We start from the raw sequence: 23,116 nt of genomic DNA, 5'->3' as shown, positions 1-23,116 counted from the left end.
GTAAGAAAATAGGTTATATTTTCAAACGGTAGCATGCTATCTATTTTCAGAAGTTTACCTTCCCACTTACAATGAATCATGGAAGAGTTCATTAGATTTGCATCATTTTGTATCCTGGCCTTTTGTTCCAGCAGTTTATTTATTTGTTTCCCACCTTTATTATTTTTGTATATAACTCAAAGCAGCGAACATATCTAAAACACCTTCTACCTCCTATTTTCCCCACAATGACCCTGTGAGGTAAATTGGGCAGATTGTGTGTAACTGGCCCAAAGTCACCCAACTAGCTTTCATGGCTAAGGTGGGACTGAACTCACAGTCTCCTGCTTTCTAGTCAGGTGCCTTAACCATTACACCAAACTGGTTCTCTCTGTTTTTATATGATGGGCCTATGGCCTCTAAGGCATGAATTCTTCCTCTATATTTAAAAGCTAAAGTCCTGTTTGCCCACCAAGGGCAATTAATCCACAGGGGTTAATGGACTGAGAAAGAGAGGTTAAAGAATTAATCTGATCTAATCAGTCTGGTGAGAATTATAATTGTACATAAGAGAAGACAAAAAAAATGTCTCTAGTCTGATAACTGGTTGGAAATATGTGACTAGCAATTCCAAGCTATTGGAAAGTGAGTCATAACCATCTAGGGGCACTTTCTTGTTGAGTAGGATCAATAGGTTCCTCAGCAGTAGTATTCTGGCTTTGTGTGGCTTAAAAAGAATATGTATAAAACCTCAGTTTATCTCCTGACTCAAGAAAAATATCCTAACAGTATCTTCTGTCTTCCATTGCTTAGTCTTTGGCCCATTGGTTTAATGCCAAAAACTATCACAAAATAGCAATTAAAGATAAGCTTGTTTTATTAGGCCGGTTGGCTGGATAAGGCTTCTCCTAGGAAGATAAATGCTACTGTAGAAATACATCTGAAATTCTTATTTAATTAAATGTTCATAATTATCATGCCCAGCTGAAACAAAATCATAATGTTAAATTTATTACTGTTTGCATGCTTCCTATATAACTTTTTAAAACATGCAGTGGCAGCAACATTAGGGAAAAGGGCCAACTTCAAATAGAAAATAATGAAATTCAAGAATTCAATGGCAGAATGTAGATCAGTATATATACTAAGATTTTAGGAAAATGTGTATGTAAGAAACCAATATTTATAAATTAAATAAAGCAGCTCTCTCTCTTATTCTCTATATTAGATGGATGAAATATTTAAAACTCCAGAAATAAATTTATGATAGAAAACACCAAGATTTGATCTTCTAATAATATTAAAAGAATCCTTAATATTATTGTCAATAATCAATCATTTTAATAATTAATTAAATAAAATGTAATAAGATTCTGATTCTGAAAATTCTAAAATGGTTCATGAGGCTCTGAAATTTCTCAAGCTTAATATCTCCTAACAAAAGGAACAGAAGTGAAAATGAGCTTTTGTGATATACACAATACAAAAGTAATCCAAGATTTGCAACAGGCACGGTTCTGCTGGGAGATGAATGAAGACTGAGCATGCAATGCTTGAAAACTGTTATGACAGGGGACGTGGAGGAGAAAACTGAAAAGGAGTAAAATAGAGTATCCTGCACGAGATAATTTGGAGATGCCCCATTCCCCAGGAGAACAAGCGATTTCAACCCTACAATACTTTAGTGCAGTGATGGCGAACCTTTTATAGACCGAGTACCCAAACTTCAACCCAAAACCCACTTATGTATTGCCAGGTGGGCGTGGGCGCCGGGTGGGTGTGGCTGCCAGGTGGGCATGGCTACAGTGGTCATGGCAGATGGGTGGGCGTGGCCAGGGTGGGCATGGCCAGCTCGATGTTGCTCCTGGGGAAGGACACCTGGGGGGGGGGCGGGCAGGGTTGGGGAGATCCAGGGGTCTCTGGTGGGTGGGGCAGTGGGCAGAAAGCTGGTTCTGCAGGGTGAGGCAAGGCAGGGCAGGGGTGCCATGTTGCAGGGCAAGGCAAGGAAGGGGCCAGGGTGGCTGCTGCCTGACACCATTGGCCCCCGCACACAAAGGCCAGCCAGCGCATGGGTGCTGGGATGCATCCGGCCACGTGGGACCTCGGCAAGTTAGCGGGCAGCTGGTTGAAGAGGATGGTTGCCATCTCCAGGGCATGGCACGCGTGCCCACAAAGAGGGCTCCAAGTGCCGCCTCTGGCACGCATGCCATAGGTTCGCCACCACTGCTTTAGTGTATCCTACATATCATGAAATATAAAAATTAGGAGCAAAAACTTAGGGGAGATTGCCTGAAAGCACCCGGATGTAGGACAGCATGTCCAGCAATTATGGGATACTAATTTGTGGGGGAAAGAGAGAAAACAAAAACCAAGCAGAAAGAAGAATGAGGAATTTTGGAAGAGAGAAGGACTCTGTGGAACTTCTTTCAAGAGAAGTATTTGCAGGATTGCCACTCCAGTCCTACACAGTGCAAGATTTATAAACAAACACCACGCCTTTAGAGAAAGCAAGTCCAAGCAGTTAATAAAATACTTATGTGGAAAATGTTTTCCTCAGCTATGGCATTTTTAGGGCATATCTTAAAAATTTCTGGTCAGTTCTTCACGCACAAACAAACAAAACAATTTACATACAGCACCTTCGTTCATTTGTTGACTAGGAGCTTTAATAAATCATTACCGTAACATAATAACTGGGTAATATAATGGGGAAGATTTTAAGGCTTGTTTATTTAAAATGCACATTTCCCTCCAAAATCAGATACTATGCATTTGTTAGAAGCATCCCAAGAGGCTGAGGGAAATATAAACCCCAAATGAACCATCATGCCTCAGCTTAATCACGTTAAAAGGCTGTAATGAAAAAGATCCTCTGCCTTGTTTAATGTTTCAGAGTTCTGCTTTTTCCACAACACTACTCAGCCAAACCTGAAAGAGAGAGATATCATGGCCTTAACCAGCCTAAAAATATTAGTTTATATTTCGAACAGGTAAAGAATACAATTCTCAAAAAGTTACGTTCCACTAAAATTAGAGAGATTCACTCTGAAATAAAAACGATGGCAATTTGAAAAGTTCAATCGTTCAAAATCTTCTGTTATTAGTAAGAAGAGCTTTCTGTTTTTCATTTAGGCGAAAAAGATGACTATGGCTAAAGCTCTAAATGTGTCAAGCTATGTAGTATTGAGTAAAATTACACAGGATTGCATTCAGAAGGGGAAGGAAGATTTATAGCATTATATTTTTATGTACTGGCTGGGCAGCTCTGCACCACCAGACTAGTATCCTATCATTTTGACTTCCTTTTATACTAATAATACAAAAAAAAAAAAGTAAAGGGCTCATGAATCCTCATTAAAAAAAAGCTGTTTGAGCACCATGAGAAACCTGTAGGAAAATCTGCCTGATAAATATCTCAGAGATGGTGGCTGATTTTAACATTTTACAGTAAATTTATGATGCTCTCAATGCCTTTCTTGAAATGTTAAGTGTGGAAGTGAAAAAAGAATTCTGCCTTCATTTGCACTGGAAACAATACAAAAATAGTCACAGAAAAACACAAACACAAAGTCACATTTGAAATAACATTATTTCAGGTCCTTGTGAAAAACTAAATGTGGATTTCTCTGAATCACTAGAGTATGCTAAGTATACATTTGACTGAAAAAAATGTAAGGCACTAAAAAAAATATATCGTTTTTAAAAAAACGTTCTACTCTATAAAAACACATTTTCTGATTAGTGACTATAATTCTGCCATTCGTACATCCTTGTTAGGAATTAGCTTTAAAAGACTTCCCACTTACGACTTGTGTTCAAGTTTGAAATAAAAGCTTGACAAAACATTCTGACAAAAATCTCATTGAAAGCAAAAAAGAATTGCCTCTAGAGAAGATTTTCCATTAGAACACATTAATATTTGATGGCTGGTCTTGAATTGGAAGCCTCTAACTTACAACATGCTGCACATTTTAAAAACAAACTTGGAAATAGATTGTAGTGCAATTTAATCAGCCCCGTTTTATCTGAACAAAGGTAATTTAACTTTTTTGAAAAATGTTTACCTTCAACATTTTTTGGGTTGCCTAGGACCAAGAAAACAAAAGGGAAACATGTGAGAGAGTTTAGTTATATTCCCCCCACCCACCCACATTTAATTTTTTTTTATCAACTAGGAATATTTGCTGCTGAATTATAAAAAGAGGTAGACCTACATTTAGAATTTCATAATACCCGACGGACTAATAGATACTGAATTTCCTTAAAAAGCAACTTCCATTGTACTAATTTTAAATTTCTTTTATCTTAAAAGAAAAAAAAAAGGAGTGTTTCATTTAGATTTTAAATTTATTCCTGACTGCCAATCAATTAATATGATGTGCCCTGAAATAGGGTGCCTTTTAATCCTACGATTGGAATAAAAGCTATAATTGATATTGTTTTTGTCCAGTTAAATCACTGAAGAAGGTGAAGGAGGAAAAGAAAGAGCAGATTTCAGAATCTGCAAGAAGTGAAGTTGGTTACCTGATCTGATTGCTCCCACTGCTGGCAGCGTCACCAGATGCAGCTGAGCTCAAAGCCCATTGAATCACACAAGTGTTGGTTAATATTTTCAGAACATTTCTACAAAGATTAGTTTGTAACACACACCCAGCTCACGGCAAAAAAAGAATAAAGGAATTTAAGAATTTAAGAGATCTGTTTGGTTTCTAAGGTCCATCTCGAAGCATTCATATAATCCGAAACGACAAAGTATTTAAACTTCACTCTCTATATAAGGCTTTGCAAGAGGCTGTTGCAAATATTAATTGCTAAGTAGGAAGGGGGAAGGAAACAACTAAACCGTACCTTCTACATTTGAAATTAACAGACAATCTTCCACAGGCCTGCAGCATCTAATGTTTTTTTTAGCCAAAAGTCACCCAGAACAAAATCCAGAAAATAGGCTTTATGATTTTCAGTTTTAAGCAACTTGTATTAGTTTGAGGCATATTTGTTTTTTTAAAAAAATCCTTTTTAAAATAAAAAATAAAATAAAACTCAAGGAAAATTCTGACCTGATATCTCCAATTCCTTACGTTGTTTGTAATTCTCAGAGACTAGAAATTTTTTTTACAAGCATGGCCTTTATTCATAGAAAACTTTCCCATCCTTGATTACGTCCCAACGCCCATATTTGAATATTTATGTCACAACCTCAAAGAAGAATGATAAAAATTAACATTTAACCGGGCATATGATTGGCGGGGCTAGAGGGGACGTGGTGTTTTTTCACGTTCAGTCACCTCTGACTGCAGGGGGTTGGACTAGATGACCCCCAAGGCCCCTTCCAAATTTACTACTACTACAAATACTACTACTACTACTACTATTATTTCCAACTGTTTATGACTCGTTGGACAACAACTTGCCAAGGTTATCTGTTATTTTTTGACTACTTGTAAATTCATGCTTTTGAGCAGAGGGCTGGACCAGGCGGCCTCCACAAGGTCCAACTCTGTTTTTCTGTACATCAGTGATAGCACCTTGCTATCTTGTCTTCTGCTAGTCTCTTTTTTTCTATTGCTTTCCATTTTTCAAAACATCAGGACATTGCTCCCGCATTCTGTATCCAACTTTTATCTTCATTAGCAATGCCTTCTGTGGACGGTTTGGTTTTATTTCTGGTCCTTTCTCTTTTCTATCCATGGGACTCCCCACAGTTTTCTCCAGGACTACAGTTTATTTTTTCAGCCTTTCTGACGGTCCAGATGCCCAAATTACAACTGGGAAGACCATACCCTTAACAATACTGTATTATTGTTGTTTGGCAGTTTGCATTTCAATACATTATTTATTTTTATTGTTTAGAAATCAACCATTTCCCTCACAGATGTCTGACATTTTCTTTCTCCCAAGAAATTATTTCATGATTATAGCCATCTTCCTTCTGGAGTTTAAGCTTAGGAGGACAGAGATAATATTTCCAGCATTCATTCATTTATTTGCATTGGCTCACAATTTACATTTTCCTTAATGCTGAGCACCAAAGCAGCTTCTGCACTCATTTTTCCTCTTCAACAACTGGTTCCCTCCACTCCTCCTCATTTATAGCCACCAAAAGGGAATCATCAGCAACTTATTTCCTACTTTTGAACTAGTAACTTGCTCTCTATTCCATTCTAATTGCTGCTTCCTGATCAACATATAAATTCTTCAATATGCAGATGAGGTGGTCTGTATATCCATTTTTAAGAGGTGTCCACATCTTGTAATATTGTAAGCAGTCAAAAACCTTAATATTCTCAATAGAGTAAAACAAAAATATACTTCGGGAACTGTCTTGCCTTTTCAACTATCCACTGATGTTAATAGGATCCCATTTGCGTCTTCTGAAATCAGCTTATCTCTCTTGATCGTTTTCATTCCATGTGTTGCTAAAAGCTGGATAGTAGGATGTTGAGCAGGTTAGCATGTAAGATCAGTATAAATCAGTCCAGCAGTTGCCTTTTTTTGATACTGGAATAGATCTCAACATTCATCCTGACATTTCTGCTCTGACCCATTAAATTTGCCTTCGGTCATGATTCTGACTTTCCATTATCAAATGGTATATACGTCTTTGCAACATTATTTTGCCTTTGGGTGCATCAGCAGTTAGACTTTCTTTCTACTCTAATCCAGCCATATCATAAAATCAGTGTTACTCATAAAATCAGTGTTATTTGTGCTTGGCTTTTCCCCAGTAGTTCTTTAGATGCCCTTTGGCCTAATGGCCTCATCTTTCAGTGCAATTTAAGACTACTGGGGTTGCAAACATCCACTTGAATTTTTTTTAGCAAGTTGGGAATCCTTTATATACCTTTCATTCTATAATGTTTATGGCGTGACGTCTTTTTCTCATTTGAGGATGGAGCATTACTTTCACCCATTTGTGTAGAAGGCAGCAGAATCTATGATCATAATCTCTTATGACTGAATTACTACAACACACTATGTTTAAAAAATGTAATTCACACCTTTGAGAATATATTGTAAACCATTTTCAAGCATGTAAAAATGCACTATTGCAGATTTCTTTCTTAAAAGTCATTACATATAAATTATATATATAAAGAACTAAATTCAAGGATGGCAACTTTTGATCAGAATATATATGAAACAAATTAACGATTCTATCGCAGCTTTCTAAAAAATACAAAGTTAGCCAATTCAGAATTTTAATCCCAACATTTCTGAAAGATGCAAAGTTAAGGAAATACTATTCTAACAAGTTTTAACAGCTGCTAATCCATAGCATAGAAAATTCAATTCTATGGAATTTCAGTAGGACTTGCACTGGATAAGTGAACTATTTTTATTGAATTATGTATTTTTAATTTTATTGCTTGATACTTTGTGGGTTCTTTTCTACACTGATAAGCATCCCAAGATATAAAACAATTTGTTTCAAGATTTACAGGATTCTGCTGGAGGAATGAAGAGTCCTGAGTGGAATTACACTACAGTTTTAGAAAGTGCTCTTAGATAATAAAGCCTTGAAACTATAAAAGAAATGTATACTCCTATAGTTTATTTAAGCACTTATGGCTGCAATGTTGTTTGATTACCCACAGCATTTCCAACTGTTAAAGAGACATGTCTCCATTTATGTGATGCTTTTCTGAATCCCAGTGCTACTGGTGTTTCCTTGGAACATGTTCTAGAGATGTGCCATTGAATGTAGAAGATGTTCTTAAGATTGCATCTTTAATTGCTGAATTTTCATGCATGAAAAAAATAACTCACTAGTTTTTAATACAATCCCAAAACAAAACATTATAGGTTAGATCCACACTTAAGTCATGCTTAGAACAAACCCACAGAAATCAGGAGCCTTATGTTAATCATAAGAAAAGTACTCCATTATTAGAACCACTCCTCTAAATATATATACATCTAAATCTGACCTACAATATTTTGCTTGTTTTGAATAAGTGAGTTGTATTTGGTTAAAGTATAAAGCCTTGTTCCCACTTATATTTCTTGTGATACAAGCAGGCCCTGACATTACTGATTTTCCTCTTCAGCCTGACAGTGGGTAATGATGGCCTCGCAGCTGCACAGCCATTCCTACCTGGAATACTTTATCTAACACAGTGGTTCTCAACCTTTTTAATGCCGCGACCCCCAACTGGTCGTAAGTCGAGGACTAAACCATCGTAAGTCGAGGACTAAACCGGTCGTAAGTCGAGGACTAAACCAGTCATAAGTCGAGGACTACCCAACCGGTCGTAAGTCGAGGACTTTCCCTGCCTGGGAGCACCGCGCATGCGTGGTTCTGCCCCCTGCGCCAGCCGAGGCGTAGCTGGCAAGCGGCAGAGACGGAGCAGGCCGACCATCAGCTGGCCCAGCTCAAGGGAGGTAAGGCACCCGCCGGAAAAGGGGAAAAAAATGGCGGACAGCCTTGCTTGGCGACCCCCGTGAAATGGTCGATCGACCCCAAATGGGGTCGCGACCCATAGGTTGAGAACCGCTGATCTAACAGTTGTGTGGTGGTGATTATGGATTTACTTAAACTGCTAGGCCTCTGTGATTTTAATCTCCCCTGAAGGAAAGGCCACCATGTCTGCCAACCTTACTGCAGGTCATACTTTAGGTCTGTTTTTTTAATCTCATTAATCTCAGAGGCAAGATGTGATCTGATTAGGAGAAATATATCCATAATCTATTTGTGTGTGTGTGTGATGGCTGATTCCATACAATTCATGATTCAGTCCATGATACTGAGTATTATCCATTCTAGGTCTGGGATCCGGGAGAAACAGGAGGGGAGAACATGGTGTCATTTCTGGCTAAGACTGACTCATTCTGTCCCACACTGCCAATTGTCTGCCTGCCTTTTGTTATACAAGAGGATCTTGTATTTTTGCTCCTGAAAATAAAGTTTCTTGAGAAGAAGGATTAAGGAATACAGTCCGTGGTGGCTTTTTGGGCAGCATTCAGTAAAGCTTTAGCATGAATATACTCTTGATCAAATCAAGTTTTAGAGAATTTAGCATGGGTTCTTTGCACTAGCTCAGAAGTGGACTTTATGGACTCCCAAATTGATTTAAGAAGATTGCAGAAATTATAAAAAATGATCCATGTTGTCCTGGGTTCAATCATAGTCTTCAGCTGGATGAATTTATAATACAGTATATGCATTTCCTAACCTCTGTGACTATCTGGAGCAGAAAAAATATTTGCTGTTGAAATTTCCAAAACATTTAAGGCCAAAGCTCTTTTAAGGGAAGGATGAAAGCTTCTTGTAGAGCAGGGGTCTTCAAACTTGGCCCTTTTATGACTTATGGACTTCAACTCCCAGAATTCCTCAGCCAGCATGCCTGGCTGAGGAATTCTGGGAGTTGAAGTCCACAAGTCATAAAAGGGCCAAGTTTGAAGACCCCTTTTGTAGAGGGAATTGGTCACTGTCAGGAAGGGATCAGATACAAAAGTCTGCACAGCAAGTGATCTAGTAATTAACATACAGTTAACATTAAAATACGTAATTTGGTTTTGGAGTACATCAGCCAAATAATTGGGAATTGGCTGAATATATGTATGGACATAGAAATCAGAGGACAGCACTTTACTGTCAACATCCATTCTGGCACTGAAGTCTCCTGCTAAAATCATTTCTGAATTTGGGAACTGTCAGCTCTAGGAGCCAGTCTAAGAGAGTCCCAAATTCTGGTATGTAAGACAAACTGGCAGGAAAATATGTGTTAATTAATAGTAGGTTTAACACTTTATTTTTAAATTCAACAGCCAACGTGAATGTATCAAGGAAAATGGGGGCAACATGGTTACACAAAGTTTGAAAGAAATAAATATCACAATATCTCCATAATATCTCCATCACTGTCAAAAGAGTCAGTGTAGTTATTTAATTTTATGGAATTCAGCTATCATGTTCACTGGGGAAAAAGAATTTTGAACAGTTCTCAAGGTGAAACACTGGGCCTTCACATGTAGCACACCACCCAGCAATACTGATGTGGTCAAACCGCCCAGAGTCACTTAGGCAAGATGGGCAGTGTCAAAATTTGATAAATAAACAAATAAGTAAATATTCCAGGAAGACTGCTGAATGAACTGCTGGGAAAGCAAACAGCATTTTGGAGAAGGTGTTAACTCTCTGGTATAGATACTGTCTAAACCAGCACATTTTCCTCTATGTATCCCAGCCCAAAAGCATTTAGCTAGCTGAGGAATCTGATCTTGATGAACTACCTAACAGGCAGTAAAGCTAGTCTACTGATTACTCACTCATTTTAAATTAGAGCTTATTCCAAGCACTTTCTGCTCTTAAAGAGTTTAAATCTGAAATGAGAACCAATATATAAAGTCAATACATAATTTCAACTATAATATTCATCTCTGTGTACGAAAAGTTGGAAACGTAGACCAGCATCGTAACAGGGAAAAATAGTAATACAGAGTATCGTGTTCCACCTTTAGGGATAGATCAAATTAATTAAGGTTGTAATCCTTTAATTGCTTATCTGAAAATAACTCAGGATGATGTTTTCAGGAAATATATACAGGTTAGTCCTTGACTTACAACCATTCATTTAGTAACTATTCAAAGTTACAACGGAAATGAAAAAAGTGACCTATGACCATTTTTCACACTTATGTCTGTTGCAACATCTCCATGGTCACAGGTTAAAAATTCAGGAACTTGGCAACTGGCAAGTACTTATGCCTGTTGCACCATTCCAAGGTCATGTGATCACCATTTGTAACTTTCCCAGCTGGCTTCCAACAAGCCAAGTCAATGGGGGAAGCCAGATTCGCTTAATGACTGAATGATTCACTTAATATTTGCAGTACTTCACTTAACAACTGTCATAAAAAAGTTGTAAAATGCCTTGTTAAGCAATGGACATTTTGGGCTCAATTGTGATTTGTAAGTCGAGGTCTACCTGTACACGATTATTATATTATTAGTATTTCTCATCAAAAGACACATCTGATCCTTATAACCTATGGTCAAAAACGTCTTTTCCTTTTTCAAGACTTGCCAAGATCCTAAATTTGAACCTTCTCTATTATGGATAGGAAATCAGGTAATACCACTTTTGCTCTTTGCTTCCCAGTGTAAGGAGAAAATAAGGATTAAAAACTGCTGCCTCCCTTGGATGTGTGCAATGTATCTTGAAGGGGATGAGACTAATCAGAAGTCTGATTGCAACATGTCAAAAGAAGCAAAATCCTCTGCATCTAAATTGTGCTCTAAAAGAAATCTGGCTGCCGGCAAGTTACCTGTTCACAAAGTTCTAATTTTTCAGTGTGCCTGAAAATGGCAGCCCATCTGAAAGGTAAATTTTCTTGTAATCTTTGTAATCATGATTACAGCAGGGTAAAGAAGGCCTCCTTATAAAGCTTTCAACAGGTTTACTAGAGTCTTTTTCATTCCAGGAACCAAAACTGCTCTTTATGGCTTACTATTGTATATGAAGAGCGATGCAAATTTTCCTGTATCTGTTGCTAGGCCTGCAGAGCAAACCTCTAGAGTCCACCTGGGTACAACACATCTTCCTAAAGTGCATGTCTTCCTATGATTATTCTGCAGCGATCATGGACATTTTGAGTTTAAACTACGAAAGCTCAGCGCTTTACTGCACTACTCCCGCAACATTTAAGAAGTCACTAAAGCTTTTAAAGGGGAAGGGGGGGGGGAGGAAACTATGCAAGTGCTTTGTTAGATGAAGCTGACCACACTTCATTGAAACCAGCCAGATCAGATAAATAAAATGAAACAGACATTTCTGGAGCTATCTTGAAAGCTTTCCATTAGACTGTATCAGGGGTATTCACTAGCGGTAGCCAAGGGCCCAGGTTGGTGTAAGCAACCGTCTGCCAATTCTAGTATGTGTTTCCAAAGACTGTACTTTATTTGTATATATTGAGCAATGTTCATTTGGTCCTGGGCAAAGGACTTTGGGGAATAACTCACATTTGCTTCAATCGTCCTGTAAATACTGTACAATGTAAACATGTTAACAGTAGGACAGACCACTGGAAGAACACTCCAAAATGAAGAAAGTGGATAATTTTCAGCAAATAAATTGTTGGAACCAGTTTAGCTGTCTTCAGGAGTCCTTTGAGCTTGGCTGTTTTCTTGCAGACATTTCATTACCCAAACAAGGTAACATTGTCCTTTACAAACAAGAAGTAAGCCATATCCCAATCAAGGAACTGCCAAACAAGCTAACAGTAAACAGCCCAACCAAGGAACCTCTAAAACCACTCCCACTGACACTGACAGGGCAAACCATGAGAATATAAATTGAGAGCAATCCTCTACTAGCACCCCTGAGCTACAAATATACTGCTTTATTAGCTGTCTTCTACTATCCTGGTGCTCTCTAGATGTGTTAGAACTGCAACTGTCAAAATTCTTAACAAATCCAGTTAAAAGGAGTGAGAAATGTGGTACAGGTGGTCCTCAACTTACAACAGTTACCACGACACTGAAAAAAATGACATATGACCATTTTTCACACTTATGACCATTGCAGCATCCTGTGGTCATGGGATCAAAATTCAGACACTTGGCAACTGACTCAAAGTCAATGAGGCAGCCAAATTCACTTAACACACTGCAGTGTGACAAGGAAAGTTGTAAAACAGGGCAAAACTCACTTAACAAATGTCTCCCTTAGCAACATAAATCTGGGGCTCAGTTGCGGTAGTAAGTTGAGGATTATCTGTAGTTGATGCCCTCTGATTGTATTGATGGCTGATTTCATTTATTTACTTCCTGAACAGACTATCAATGTTCTCTGTATCTTTTCCTGGCAAATTGGTCATATTCAACATGCCATCTATTAAGAAAAAGTTTGGATTTTTGCTACATATTACATATACTCTGTTCACACTAGAATTGGCTTGCCAGTTTCCCTTCCTAAATTATACATTCTCTTTTATCTCTATCAGTTCTGTATTGAAAACCAATACTAACAGCATTCCTGTTAGCTGTGAATGGCTAGTTAGTGGCTCAAGGATACTTACATTATTCTATAAGAAACATATACAATCTTTTTGAGGATTACACTGAAAGTATTTTGGAACTGACATCAGAAAAATGAAGAGAAATTTTATCCAATACAATAAAAAAAAATACCCAACACAGTATGGGCCAACTTACTCCATACTTAGTCCTCAAGTTCACTGGGTCACTGTGGACCAATAGTTTCTTATTCTATTTATTATACTTCGCAAATTTGATTTGGAGATAAAAATAGGTCAATTTCCATGTATTCCATCTTTTAACATCTTAAGAAAGACTGCAGATAGAAATATATTTGCCTAGTTGAAGTTGACCATACCATAGTTTATTTAGCATTGCTGCATTTGCTACACAGAGAAAGCTGCAGCAAGACAATGCTGCCATATTAATACTTCATTAATATGGCAACAAAGATCACCTGAAGTGTAGTCCTTTAAAGCATTTACAGTTCATCACCAAGACATACATATTTGCGAAGAAATCCAGAACCCTTTTATTAACCCAAGATGTACTTGAAAAATTCATAGGATCTGTTTCGCACATTAGAAACTCAATCAGAAAAATGTACAGAAAAAGAGACAAAAGATTTGTTTTTACAGCTAATAAAAAATTTATATCAAAGCATTCAAGTAAAGTTATTTTCTGTGTTCTGATTTAATGAATCATTTGACCAGTATCCAGCTAGTGTAACACTGATGCAAGGCTCACTGAAGCCTGCTCTAATGCCTATTTCCTTTCTTGGGATAAAAAAGACAGAAAAATGTGTCAGACTAAAGCAAGATCAAAGTAAGTGTAGTTCTGGGGAGTTTGATTTGCTACGTTTCTTGATATATGAATCCCTGGCCCACTATTCTAGAGATTTCATTGGTTCATGCAATTCTTAAAGGAGGAAAATCAATATTACAGCCATAAGGAATTACTAAAATATTTTTTGCTGTCTTGTAATTAGAAATGACAACCAGACAATGATTACTTGAGGTTTTCTATCCTATAAAAATCTATCAGTAATTCCTATTGGAAAAAATAATGCAAAGAATTCTAAAACTGACTAAGTTTACTAAATGCTTTTTGATTCTTGGAAACCTTTCTCCCCCAATTTTACATCAGGGATGTAAAAAAAAAGAAGTGGCATGCCTTTGTTATGCTTTCTGCACTGGCATCTCTTATTTTGTAGTCCTAGGCCAGGGGTAGGCAACCTTGGCTCTTTTATGACTCGTGGACTTCAACTCCCAGAATTCAGCCAGTTCGCACCAGTTCAGCAGAACCGGTAGGTAATTTTTTGTTGCCCAGGTCCAGAATGGACTTCTGGAAGCGGCATCCACAGAGAACCAGTTGTCTACATATTTGAATCCGACCACTGTATTGTATCATGTGTAATCGATGCCAGTGTATGATGTCAAATGTGCATAGAAAAGGATCAGGGCTTAGATTGCACAGCCACAGCCACCATCTTGCCTCTTTTGACTCCCCTGCAGACACTACAGCCAATGGGCTTCAATCCAATTTTGTTCTCAACTGATTAGTTCTAACTTTGCAATCGTGTGTAAGCAGTAAGTTGCAAGATCCTTTGACATAGATTTGAAGTTGACAATAGACAGTAGAGACATGTACAGACAATACAGGCTCAAGATGCCTATCGTAAGTTATTGTGCTTTTCTTCAGCTGTCAGGTTTCCTAGTAACGTTGGTATATTCCAAATACTAGTCATCATCCTTTATTTTATTCATTCACTTTATATATATAGGTTTGTTACTTCTTCAGTTCTGTCATACCCCAACATTTTTTTCCTACATATATTTTAAACTGCCATCAAAAGAAATCCAACATTAGACAAGTTAAGAATATGCTAATTCATGTAAGAGAAAGAATAGGCTCACTGTATTTCAAGGATTCCAACTGAATACTTACATAGACAACAGCACAATGGCAATTAAGGTCCACACTGGAGTTTTGTGAATTATATTTGTATTTGTCAACCTGGGGGGAAAAAATCCAACATCAGCAATTCTTGCATTTTGGAAACTATTAAGAGCAGAATGGCTCAATAGTTATCAAACAGTAAAATCTGGAATGCAGCAATAAAATACACATCTCTTTATGTCTGATATCCCGATGTATTGGAGGCTTGCATATACCAATTTTTAAGTTACTTAAAACAAGATTGTAGGCAGGATCAAACTAATTTAAGTTGCTATAGATCATAAATAGAACTCTCTTTCCACTCCCCATATCAGGAAAAAGCTCAAAGGCAGATGTGCCCTTTCTCCAGTGTCCAATTTCCTTCTTTACTTTTATTTATTCATTTAGTATGCTTACTGAATACATTTGTCTTCCTTCAAATCAAAGGCAGATACTATAACATGTTGTTTCCTTGTCCTCTCTTTCCTGATCAAAACATTCTTTATTTCAAGATCATTTAGCCTGAGACAGTGACCGAGCTCATGTCTGTTCAACAAATTATATGGCTCAATACGATTCGATTCTGTCTTTCCACATGCATGGTCAGACAACCGAGGAACAGTAGGTGCTAAACATCACAAATCAGGAAACCATCAGGTGTATTTTTACTTGGGATGAACAGTTTGTAGAAGTCTTAATAGACTGAATGAAGAACACTCAGTTTTCAGAGCCAAGAAGAACGAACATAGAAGCAGTATGGGTTCTCTTAATTGGTAAGTGAGCTGTGTTAAAAGTGTCTATGTTGTTCAGGACCGATTGTTCAGGAATATCTAGAAGTCTACAGATTCCACATCCTTACATTGAAGAATTACAAAGTAAAAAATCCTTCAGAATTTGGGCTAAATTAAGTATGTAGCCGGAAGGCTTTTGCCTTACTGATGCATTCAGGCCATATGTGATTAGAAATGAATAAGATAAATAGTGATAAAAAATTGTTTCAAAACACATTATGGATCAATACTGTCTTGTTAACAATACTAGTTATTTATGAAAATGAGCATGTACTGGTAATCTAGTCATTATTTTGAGTGATGTAATATTGTAAGTTAAAAGATTAACTTATACTGAATTTTTTTCATTAAAAAAATTCTAATAGGCTTTAACCACCAAGTAATAGGCATATGTGAATAACCTGGAATACTGAATTTCCATGTATAGTGTCTGTGATGTATGACTTTCACATTTTCTAAAGATAATTATACAGCTTCAGAATTCTTCTGATTTCTTACTCAAACAAGTTTTTCATTGAAAAGCAGATCAAGTCATGTGGCTCACAAGAAATTCAATGGCCAAAATTAACATTTTGTACATAGCATTCATATAGCTAAAATATTAATACAGTTAATATAGTTTGTTTATATAGTTTATATACCCAATATAGTTTATTTAGATGTGACTTAGTGCAATAGCACACTTTTTCTTTTATGGCATTCAGTTAAGTTGATTTTTAAAAAGCAGCATAGCACAGTATATGAATTTAGCCCTAGCTTTTTAAGGGCTGGACTAATGGATCTTACTGACACTTATTATCTGTAACAGCAACCTCAAATGCCTTCCTACTTTTATCAGGTTGCAAACATAATAAAATTAATATGACTGCAGTCAATGATAACCTTTTGCTAATTAATGCCATCCTGATACTACAATTGAGATTTAATTCCCACATTTTATATCCGCACACACTTTCCCAAATCTCCTCTGGCCAGTAGGGAATCTTTAGAATATTATTTACCTATTCTGTACCTAAGTGATGAAATCAACTATTCTATCTGCAATTTCAGGAAGTAAATGGCCCTGGACTAAAGAAGATTTGCACGAATCTTTAAAAGAGATAAAGAGATCTACTCTGTGTGCAGCTTACATAGTTGGCACTTGCTAAATGGCTCTACTGAGTTTGTGAGTTACAGACAGAAACAAAGGATGAAGGTCTAGATTAAACACTGATGACAGGAGTAAACACTTAAGACAAGATGCCTGACAGAATCATCCTGACAAGCAATTCATATGTAACTTTCCAGTTAAGCTGCCCTGATGAGATGCAATGGAAGAGACAGGCCTCAAATCACTGGGGAGAACTCTGTCAGACAGGAGAGGAAAGCACCTTTTTTCAATGCCCTACAAGGGAGCCATTACTGATCATGGATCAAGAAGGAATCACTGTTGTGTTCCAACTCCAAGAAGCAGTTGTTTGTGTCAATTAACTCTTATTAAATGTCAGTATTGATTGGCAAGGTCTCAACACTAGTTGTTGCCATCAATATGGTTCTTAATAGCAGAGGAAGCCTGGAGACACCCATAATGTGCTCAGTGGAACTGAATACAGAAGCAGATATGAGCTAAGCTATCACTAGGCTGAAGAAGGAGTTAGGACTCCCAGGTCAAAAGCTTTTGGCTACAATTTCCGTCCCAGATTAAGTTTGCCCAGTCATCCTACAAAAGCCCTAGTTGCCTGAAGCAAGTAATCCACAGGCATGAAAACCTTAGATAATCAGCAAAAGAGAGAGAGGGCAATCACCTTGAAAAATAAGGTGTGTTGAAGCTGAGGTTTCAAAAGAGAAAAAGAATTGGTCAAGAGTACATGCTATGCAGAACGGGTTCACTAGAGTACTTCCATGTCTTAGCTGCAGATAATGCTCTTTTAGAGTAAGTCCACAGTATTGAAAAAGGGAAAAAAAATCCTCCAATTTTAGAAATGCATATGTTTTTATTATGTCAGATTTTTTTTTCAAATGCAAAAAGGAAAGATACAAAATATGAGGGTATGTGGAATGTTCTTGAAAGTTTCCAAGCCATACCAAAAATGGAAACATACCAACAAAAATGTTTGAGGGGATGGAGCTCCCTTTCATTTTGTATATTCTGATTGACTTTATCAATGTGTCATTGATCAATAAAAAAAATTGGGTCTAATAAGAGATGCCCCATCTCAACATATTTATTTTTATAGATTTTTTTTTAAAAAAAAATGTGTTGCCATATAATGTCCATGTGTAAAAGAAACTGAGAGCATTCCTCTTGGTACAGCTTGCTCCCTTTTATTAAGTCATGTATGGTCTAAAAAGTGAACCACCCCCATAACTGTCTTTCCCTCTCCTAAACACAGGCCTGTAGAATTATATTTATGATCTATAACCAGATATCAACCAGATCTTTACTCTCAGAAAGGAAGAGGGGGATCCTTCCAAAGACAAAAATATCTGGGGCTACCTGGTGCTGGTTGCTAAGCAGTGCATTTTGGCTCTTCCTTCCCTGTTGTTAACATGGGAGCTTCAAAGAACAACAATTGCTACAGCCCTGTTGCTAATAACACAGCTGCAGCAGTATCTAAAGCAGCCTGTCCATATTTGATGTCTTAAGAGATACTGGACTCCTGTCACCCAGAGGTCAAACTGTCACCAACTGTGCACACCTGGAAATAAGGGAAGCTGTAGGCTAAGACTACAGGACGCTAGATTGAAGAATGTTAATCTACAACTGAAGGAGTGAACTTCAGACCTTATAAAACTACACTGTCTTTCAAATAATCTTATTATACATTTAGTTTATTTGCCAACAGTCTGTGGGCTATCATCGTGGAGAAAATCAGAATATAAATACTTTACATGAATGAAATATACTTTTGTTCCAATTTAGTTACCGGAAAAGGGGGATGACTTGGACCACTTCTCCAACAAAATGTTCTGTAGCTATGTTGAATTACAGAACTTCCCTCAGAATTCTCACTCAACATGACCCCTGGTCAATCTGTTGGGAATTCTGGGAACTGTAATCCAATGCATTTAAAGGATGCCAACGAGGACACATTGGAGAAGGCAGGTTTGAGCACACAAACACACTCTTTCCTAAGGCAGATGTCCTAATTCAATCAATTAGGCAATCAACAATTGAAAGAATAATATTAATAAAATACTTATAGGGTTTAAATATTGACAGTTCTGTCTCAGTGAATACATAACGTCAATCTATAATTTACTGCAGCAAAGCAATCATATCACTTCCCAATTAAAATTTCAGACAAATTAAATCTTTACCCTGAAAAACAAAGTTTTATTCAAAAAGACTGTCCCTTCAATAGCAATTATAAGCATTTAAATGCATTTAAATAGCAACAACCAAAATCACATTTGCCAACTTCTTTATTCAGCCTGGATTTTGATGTTGTCTTTCCCCTCCTTCCACATCATTTTTTCCAGCAGAACACTCAAGACAACCCTGGAGATTATTTGACATCTCGGTTTGTGTAACAAAAGCATACAGGCACTGAGGGACTTGGCTAAAGAACTATAACTATCCTAAAATCTCTCCAGAGAACTCTTTAGTGTTCTTTCCAGCAGTAGTGACTGAACGAAATGGTGCAGATCAGAAGATGAAATTTTGCGCCCCTTTAAAAACTGATGGAGCTGAAAATTGCTGCTGCTGAGTTTACCACAGTGTTTTTTTTTTTTTAACACTTTACATTTTAAAGCTGAAACGCCTCCCCCTGCCACCTCCATTCTAGCTCCAGAAATGACTATGTGTTTCATGCCTTACAATAGGACTTTTCTTGAATTTCATCTGAAACGTTTTCCAGGTCTAATTCTTTTTAATTTTACTTTCCTGTTTGACAGACGGGATAGTTCATTCCCCCCCCCTTTATTTAGCAAATGCTTGCTACAGTTTTGAATTTAATCACTTCATAAGAATTAATATGCTTGTCTTTCCCAGAGGAGATGGGAGAAAAGTACAGTAGCAGGCAAGCAGGTCACTAGTGAAAGAAGAAATGAAAACTCTGAAGAGCTAGAGGGCAAAAAAAAAACAAAAAAACCAGAAAGAAGAACCATTAGTCCTCCATCATCTACTTCCAAGCTAACATGACCAAACCCTTCTAGTCTTTTCCATGACAGGCTATTCAAAACCTTGTCTGCACTTTTTCCAGCTCTGTTATATTCTGTGGAGCCTAGAAATAAATTCTGTGGAGCCCAGAACTATACAAGTAAGTATTTTAAAATGTAGAATGAAATGTGAGGCAATTCTCAAGATACTAAACTTTGCTTTATAAAATCAGAATCTGTATTGCACATCACTGAAAACACAAAATTTTAAGTCTTCCACATTGTAGATAAAAAATTTAGGAATATTTTGTTTAATTTTAAGCTATGCTGCCTTAAGAAAATTGGTCAGACAACGTCTATATTTGGATTCTAATTCTTCAGCCACATTCTCATAATACATCACTCTTTAGCAAGCATTAATATCTGTCATTGCTTAATAAGTTAAACCTTGAGATTCTTTCATATTATTTTATATTTACCTAAATGTTTTTACAAGATTTCTCAGTTCACTATAAACATCACCAAAAGGAATCTTAAGAGGGTCCAAAACAGCAGGCAAACTGAAACACAAAGGGAGAGAGAAAAACAAAGCAGACTTAGTTAAGTATTAAAATATGCATTTCACATAAATTCCAAATGAAGAGTTTCATTTATCAGTCAATTATATTTCATTTACGCTTTACCAGATGTCAGCTAAAGCTTAAAATTTTGTCATCTGTCAAACGATCACAAAGACATTAATATATATGATTAATGTATAAGAGATTATTTTGCCAAACAAGAAGGAACAATTCCATCTTGCACATGCTCAACATTTCTCATTTGTTTTCTTTTGTGAGTATCCAGAAGAAATGTATGGAATATAAAACAAACCAGGAATAAATCAGGATTTAGAATTCAGATATAACAAACTGAAACAATCCAGGATTCAAATCTAATCTGCAAAAGCTAGAAGATTGATTAGCAAAATATCAATACGTGTTCATGGTTGCACATGGTATTAACAAAGATTTATGAAATAACAAACCATGGTTTCAATTTACAGTTGTTAAAAATGTTTTTAAGATGGGTTGATACATTACAATTAATGGCTCTGAAGGATATAATCTCTTCCAAGTTGACTGTTTCTGTATATTCAGTTTTTATGAATGTATGCCAACAGCCGATGCAAAAAGATGCTTACACTTTTTGCAGCTTTTCAAGCACAATCCGTGTCCGTATCTGTTGCTGAGCTTTAGAATCTACAAGTGGCAAAATGGGAGCCCACTGTTCATTGTCCTAGATAAAGTAAAAATGGCACAAATATGATACAGAGAATATGACACTGAAAGGTTATAATAAATAGGTTAAAATGATATCTATTTTGGCAAAATGTACTAAGACCACCACTGGTAAATTATTGACCAAAGTGACTACGGTATAGAAGACACTGAATAATTGTGAGGTAACATGAACAATGAAATGAACAATTTGAACAATGGCAAACAAAAAAAGCTTCTTAATGGGATCCTTCAAGAATTAATGGACTTGCTGCTATTCTTGGAAAAATTAAAACAAAAAACAAAAGCCAGTTGGATCTACCAATTAAGGTATTGGCCTAGAAACCAGGCAACCAAGAGTTCTAGTTCTGCCTTAGGCGTGAAAGCTGGCTGGGTGACTTTGGGCCAGTCACTCTTCTCTTAGGCCAACCCACCTCCATAGGGTTGTTGTTGTGGGGAAAATAGGAGAAGGAAGGAGTATTAGGTACTTTCTTCATTTCTTTTATAAACACCTTGAGTTATTTATAAAAACAATAAAGATGGGATAAAAAATAATAAAAAAATTTGCAATACCACCTCAAGCTCAACTTGATCAGCATACAATAAATAAATCAACTTAAAACAACAACAGGCAACTTGAACCGAGATTCATATTATACTCCCCCAGGGAGGAACTCCCATCAACTTGGCCCCAACACCTGAAGGTTGAAATTATAACCACTTCCTTTATTTTCAGGATACTTACTTGAGACTTCCCATTCTGCTGTTCCCTTTCCGACTGCATTGCCAAATCCTCCTCTTCAGTGACAATGAACTTTCCTTTGTAAAATTCCCTCACCTTTAACTCCAACTGTGATCTCTCTTTTTTTATTTTTTCAAAGCTAGGTAACGGTTTGGCAGCTGTCCTGGCATCCTGGGAAGGCAAAGGCTGATCTAGGCTGTTAAAAGTGTGCTTTTGGGATGCAGCGTCACTGCTATTAGCACTTTCCAAATCATCTTCATCAAGCTCTTCCTTCTCAGGGTCATTTGCCTGGGTGCGCTGCAGGAGAGGACTGGTGGTTCTGTAAGAGCCCTGGAGAAGCTTTAGTGTCTCCTCACTTCTCCAGTCAGTAAATGTCTGCCAGAGGCTCTTTAACAAGCTATCTTTGGCCGCCATGGTTTCTGCTGGGCTTCTGACAGACAGTTTTGATTTAGCAAGTAACCTTTTAAATTGGTCTGACCCTTTTTGACTCACGCCCAGAAACACTACTTGGGAGCAGCTACAGTTGTTTCCAAGATTTTCAGAGACCTGTACCTTTTCAAGAACGTTCTGGGAAAGGCAAGGTTTTCCCCCCTGAATATTATCAGGAAAAACGTGCTCTTCTTGTAGAACGTCTGATGTGCCTTTGTTTAGTTGGGCTGAAGTCTTGTCAAGTGTATCCTCTGTGGTGAAGAGCTTAGGCTCTGCTCTCTTGGTAGGGCTTTTTTTAAGGATGCCCTTGAGGGGCTTCCCAGCCAATTTCTCTGTATTTGAAAGATTCTCTTGTAGAACAGAAGAAACAAACTCCTGCTCAGCATCACTGTTGCTTTCACCGGCTGAGTCAGAGTTGTGAAGGATTTCTGCAGGAGTAGGATTTTCAACGTCTAAGGCTTTAATTCTTTCACTGACTAATTGTATTTCCTTCCCAGAGTAGCCACTGTCAATAGAAATAAACATGACAATAAGAAACATAGACAGTAATACGTAAAATGTATGTTTTTAAAAAGCACGTTCCTTGACTGAACACAAGTAAATTGTGCACTAGATCAGGGGTAGTCAACCTTGGCTCTTTTAGGACTCGTGGACTTCAACTCCCAGAATTCCTGAGGCAGCATGCTGGCTCAGGAATTCTGGGAGTTGAAGTCCACGAGTCATAAAAGAGCCAAGGTTGACTACCCCTGCACTAGATGAAGACCTATGTTCCTCTGCCTAAAGAAGCTGGAAGTACACGATGTGGAAGTCAGATATGCCATCATCTGACCTGCTCTTCTTTGGGTTTCCTGTCATAATTATAATCTACAGCCCTGTGTTTAGGCTGGCTAGAGGAGAAGAAGCAGAGCCTGTACAGTAA

The 23,116-nt window shown here is 37.3% G+C and overlaps 1 protein-coding gene across 1 annotated transcript in view; it reads right to left on the bottom strand.

Annotated features, from left to right (window-relative positions):
- The window catches only part of RPAP2 (RNA polymerase II associated protein 2), a 46,217-nt gene that overhangs the window by 8,013 nt on the left and 15,088 nt on the right, over positions 1 to 23,116 (bottom strand). Inside the window, exons 8-11 of the mRNA XM_015819059.1 lie at positions 21,772 to 22,702; positions 20,951 to 21,045; positions 20,247 to 20,327; positions 14,906 to 14,974 (exon numbers count right to left, since the gene is read on the bottom strand). Of these exons, the coding sequence (XP_015674545.1) occupies positions 14,906 to 14,974; positions 20,247 to 20,327; positions 20,951 to 21,045; positions 21,772 to 22,702 (1,176 nt within the window). The remainder of the gene's footprint in view (positions 1 to 14,905; positions 14,975 to 20,246; positions 20,328 to 20,950; positions 21,046 to 21,771; positions 22,703 to 23,116) is intronic.

This window comes from Protobothrops mucrosquamatus, unplaced genomic scaffold (assembly GCF_001527695.2).
Source record: "Protobothrops mucrosquamatus isolate PMUCROS unplaced genomic scaffold, P.Mucros_1.0 scaffold854, whole genome shotgun sequence".
In the NCBI taxonomy this organism is placed as follows: domain Eukaryota; kingdom Metazoa; phylum Chordata; class Lepidosauria; order Squamata; family Viperidae; genus Protobothrops; species Protobothrops mucrosquamatus.
The sequence above is the reverse complement of the archived record's forward strand: the minus strand, read 5'-3'. Positions and strand labels throughout refer to the sequence as shown.